Genomic DNA, 4,859 nt, shown 5'->3' with positions numbered 1-4,859 from the left:
TTTTTGTCGTTTCTTTGGCGAATTTTTCTCAACATTATTTGATGCTATTTGTTGGGTTTTTTACCGACTTTTTTTGACTGTTTTTGTTGCTTTTTTGGAACTTACTTCTGAAGTTTTTGACACTTTTTTGTCGCTCGTTCTTTATCGCTTATTTGGCGACTTTTTGACGCGTTTTGTGATTATTTTTTGCAACTTTTTAGTGACTTTTTCGACACTTACTGTTGCTTTCATTTGTCTTTACCAATGTTTCTGATGCATTTTTTTTTTTTAGGTAATTTTTTGGGCATTGTTAGGCCTTTATTTCCACAGGACAGATGCAGACATGAAAGGAGAGGGGGGGGGGATGACATGCAGCAAACGGCTGCAGGTCGGAGTCGAACCAGCGTCTGATGGATAAGGAACTTTTTTACCGACTTTTTTTTAACTGTCGCGTTTTTTGCGACTTACTTCCGACATTTTTGATACTTTTGTCGCTCGTTCTTTATCGCTTATTTGGTTTGACGCGTTTTGTGATTGTTTTTTGCGACTTTCTTGACACTTATTGTTGCTTTTATTTTTTAGACTTTACTGATGTTTCTGATGCATAATGTTTTGGGGGATTATTACAGGGGGGGTGACATGCAGCAAAGGGCTGCAGGTCGGAGTCGAACCTGCGTCTGATGGATAAGGAACTTTATTTTTTACTGAGTTTTTCCAGGGCTGTATATGGTAATAACCTCTGCGAGGCGATTGTCATTTCCCTCTCTGCTGTATATTTCCGGTAGAAACCGGTGCAGGCCCCGTCCCACGCCAGAGGGTCTGCCGGGCGGGTCTGTCCAATGACCTGCCAGTCCTCCGAGTCCTCAGAAACCCTCGAGACCGACCGCCGAGCCAACGCCACCGCCACCGCTGTGGAATCAGACGAGAGAACCATCGCCGTAGCCATGAAGGACCTGAGGAACACAGGTACGCTCTCACCTGGAGGCTGCTGGGGAACATGCTGCTGAATGTCACCACACGAGAAGACAACTTGCTTGCTCTTGGGGGGGAATTTATGGACTTGTTGTGTCTTTATAAATTATAGAGTGTGGTCTAGACCTACTCCATTTGTAAAGTCTTGAGATAACTCCTGTTATGAATTGATACTATAAATGAAATAGATTTAAACACAAGGGTTACGTTCTATCTACCACACAACTTCAGTTAGTTAATGTCCCTTTTTCTGGAAGGCAGATAGAACGTTACCCTTGTGTTTAATTTTATTTTATTTATAGTATCAATTCATAACAGGAGTTATCTCAAGACACTTTACAGATAGAGTAGGTCTAGACCACACTCTATTATTTACAAAGACCAACAAGTCCATAAACCCCCAAGAGCAAGCAAGTTGTCTTCTCGTCGACCATGATGCTACTTTGGGTTTTTCTGGGTCCAAATTTCAACATTTAGTTGTTCTTTTTCTTCACTTTTCTCAACGTTTTTGTTGATATTTTTTTTCCAATTCTTTTCTCACTTTTTGTATTTTTGTTGATTTCTCTTTTTTGTTTTATTTTTTTGACATTTTTTTTATGTTTTTGTCAATTTTTAACAAGTTCTTTTGTCACTGTTTTTAAACAAATTTTTGTCACCTTTGGCAATGTTTTTTTTGGTGGTTTTTTTTTTTGTGGTCACTTTTTTCAGCATTTTAAATTTTTTATTGATTTTATTTATTTATTCTGCATTTTTTTAGCTTTTTCCAACATTTTCACTTTTCTCAACGTTCTTTTGTCATAGTTCTGATGTGGAAAGTTTTTGTAAATGGGTCAAATTACACCAGAGGACATCAGGAGAGTTTAACTCTCCTGATGTTATTGAACTGGAAAACGTCTCACTTCCTGTCACCGTTAAAAGGTTCAGGGTGCAGCACGTAATGCGAACACATGAAACTAAAAGATGTAATGATTATAATCAGACTTCTCCAGCTTTTAGTCTTTAAGCTTTTTTGTGTGTGTGTGTGTGTGTGTGTGTGTGTGTGTGTGTGTGTGTGTGTGTGTGTGTGTGTGTGTGTGTGTGTGTGTGTGTGTGTGTGTGTGTGTGTGTGTGTGTGTGTGTGTGTGTGTGTGTGTGTGTGTGTGTGTGTGTGTGTGTGTGTGTGTGTGTGTGTGTGTCGTTCTATTGTGTTTGAAAGAGAACAGGACTCAACACGTTAAATGGAGTCTGGAGGGTTTAGTGCTAGTGCTCTCAGAGCTGTAAACAGTTAAGGTCTCAAAGAGGTTTAAAAGGTCTATCTCTGTAGGGATCCATCCCATAATGTTGTCAGACACTTAGAATAATAATCTGAGTCTGTCAGCAGCAACAACAGAACTTTTAGTGACTCTAACTGCTGCTGAACATTAGTCCTGTAGGGTTACATTACAGCCTGGTTCTGGTTTAATACTGGACCAGTTTCACAGATTGTTGTTCTCATCAGACACAGAAACATAAGGTTGAGGTTGAAAAAAACATTAGTTAACCTTTTAGATAGATAGATAGATAGATAGATAGATAGATAGATAGATAGATAGATACTTTATTGATCCCAAGGGGAAATTCCAGGTCCCAGTAGCTTAAAGACTTCACACACAACATACACATATCATCATAAACAGGATGATAAAATAACAAATCCACATGAATAATATGGACAATAAAAGAAAAGATGCTAAATAAAAAGTAAGGAGCAACACATAGTAATATAAAAACTATAGCAGTGCAAGGATAAAGTTTAAAAAGAGACAGCATTAAATATGGGCATTATATAAGGGAATAAAAAGATAGACTAATGGAGGACTAGACTAATGTAGTGTGTGTGTGTGTGTGTGTGTGTGTGTGTGTGTGTGTGTGTGTGTGTGTGTGTGTGTGTGTGTGTGTGTGTGTGTGTGTGTGTGTGTGTGTGTGTGTGTGTGTGTGTGTGTGTGTGTACAACAAATTGTGTGTGTGTGTGTGTTGTGTGTTGTGTGATCAATAAAGAGTACAAATTAAATTATAAATGAAATGTCCTCGGTAACATTCCAGCGGTGACGGTAGCCTCTGTGTATTTGTGCCCCCAGGCTGGTACTGGGGCAGCCTGACCGCCAACGAAGCCAAGGAGATCCTGCAGGACTCCTCGGAGGGGACCTTCCTGGTGCGGGACAGCTCCCAGCGGGACTACCTGTTCACCATCTCGGCCATGACGTCGGCCGGCCCCACCAACCTGCGCATCGAGTACAAACACGGCAAGTTCAAGCTGGACTCGGTGGTCCTGGTGAAGCCCAAGCTGAAGCAGTTCAGCAGCGTGGTGCACCTGGTGGAGCACTACGTGCAGATGTCCCGCGCCAGCGACAAAGCAGCAGCGGCGGCGGCGGCATCGGTGGCGGCGGCTGTGGCATCAAACTCTCAGCCCAACGGCACGGTGCAGCTGCTGCTCACCAAGCCGGTGTACACGGCCACGCCGGCGCTGCAGCACCTCTGCCGCATCGCCATCAACCGGAGGACGAGGCGCGTGCAGGAGCTGCCGCTGCCCAACCGGCTGAAGGACTACCTGACAGACTACACCTACAACGTGTAGCGGATTCAATCCCATCATGCACTGCTCCGATAGGAACCGGCAGCAAGGACCAGCCGGAGGGACGAAACCTCCGCGGGACGTCCGGTCGACAGTCGAAGGTTGAAGTCCCCTGAGGTTGGCGTGAACTTGTGCCGCTGCAGTACAAGGTCCAAAATACCAAAAACACAGCGGTGGAGGTGTAGCCTGAGTACTTGTATATGACCCGTCAGTACTGCTCTGTGGTACTTTTTATTTATTTAAATTTATTTTGGCGGCTTATCTGCCTTTTAAATGGACAGGACAGCTAGGAGAGAGAGAGAGAGAGAGAAGCCGTCACAGGTCGGACTCGAACGCTGGACCTCTGCATCGAGGCATAAGTCTCTATGTATATGTGCGCCTGCTCTACCCGCTGAACCAACCCGGCCACTTCGCTCTGCGGTACTTTAACCGACCACAACGTGAGTTTAAGACCTTCCTCCGCGGTGCTGTGGAGGAAGGTCTGGACATAACATTACATTACATGTCATTGAGCTGACCATTCATCCAAAGCAACTTCCAATTGATCTATATATGTCAGAGGTAACACACCTCTGGAGCTACTAGGGCTTAACTGCCTTGCTCAGGGACACATTGGTTGATGTATTGCGGTGGGAATTGAACCTGGATCTCCCACACCGAAGGCACGCGTAATATCCACTGCGCCATCACTACTCGTTCATTGATTGGCGTAGCTCATGTAGCTCAAAGTTCAAGTAAAACTCTCACAGTGGGTGGCGTGTGTGACGATGCGCCCCCTTATTGCCTTATCTCTTTCCAAAATGTTTTACTCGTATGAGCCTCTTTCTGACCAAGTAGTTACAGGAACAGTCCACTTCTAAACAGTTCTGCTAACTACTCTCCCCCCAGAACCGATTTTGCCATTTGCATTTAAGATTTAACTTTATTGACCCACATCGTGGGAAATTTGTCTTGGGCACTGAACCCATTTTGCAGCCAGAGTAAAAACTAACAACACAGACAGCATGTACACAACACACCGTACTATGGTCCTGATGGGGTTTAAAAAACCAACATGGTGTCATGCAATGCATTAGTTAAAGGTCTCTTTTATATAGACCTTAGTGGTCCCCTAATACTGTATCTGAAGTCTCTTTTATATAGACCTTAGTGGTCCCCTAATACTGTATCTGAAGTCTCTTTTATATAGACCTTAGTGGTCCCCTAATACTGTATCTGAAGTCTCTTTTATATAGACCTTAGTGGTCCCCTAATACTGTATCTGAAGTCTCTTTATATAGACCTTAGTGGTCCTCTAATACTGTATCTGAAGTCTCTT

At 43.4% G+C, this 4,859-nt stretch overlaps 1 protein-coding gene across 1 annotated transcript in view; it reads left to right on the top strand.

Annotated features, from left to right (window-relative positions):
* socs2 (suppressor of cytokine signaling 2) overlaps positions 1-4,074 on the top strand; it is a 6,451-nt gene extending 2,377 nt beyond the window's left edge. The window contains exons 2-3 of the mRNA XM_028571015.1: positions 765-945; positions 3,048-4,074. Of these exons, the coding sequence (XP_028426816.1) occupies positions 819-945; positions 3,048-3,544 (624 nt within the window). The 5' untranslated portion in view covers positions 765-818 and the 3' untranslated portion in view covers positions 3,545-4,074. The remainder of the gene's footprint in view (positions 1-764; positions 946-3,047) is intronic.
* Positions 4,075-4,859: the final 785 nt, after the last annotated feature.

Source organism: Perca flavescens, chromosome 23 (assembly GCF_004354835.1).
Source record: "Perca flavescens isolate YP-PL-M2 chromosome 23, PFLA_1.0, whole genome shotgun sequence".
NCBI classification, from domain to species: domain Eukaryota; kingdom Metazoa; phylum Chordata; class Actinopteri; order Perciformes; family Percidae; genus Perca; species Perca flavescens.
This window is presented reverse-complemented; position numbering and strand designations above follow the sequence as displayed.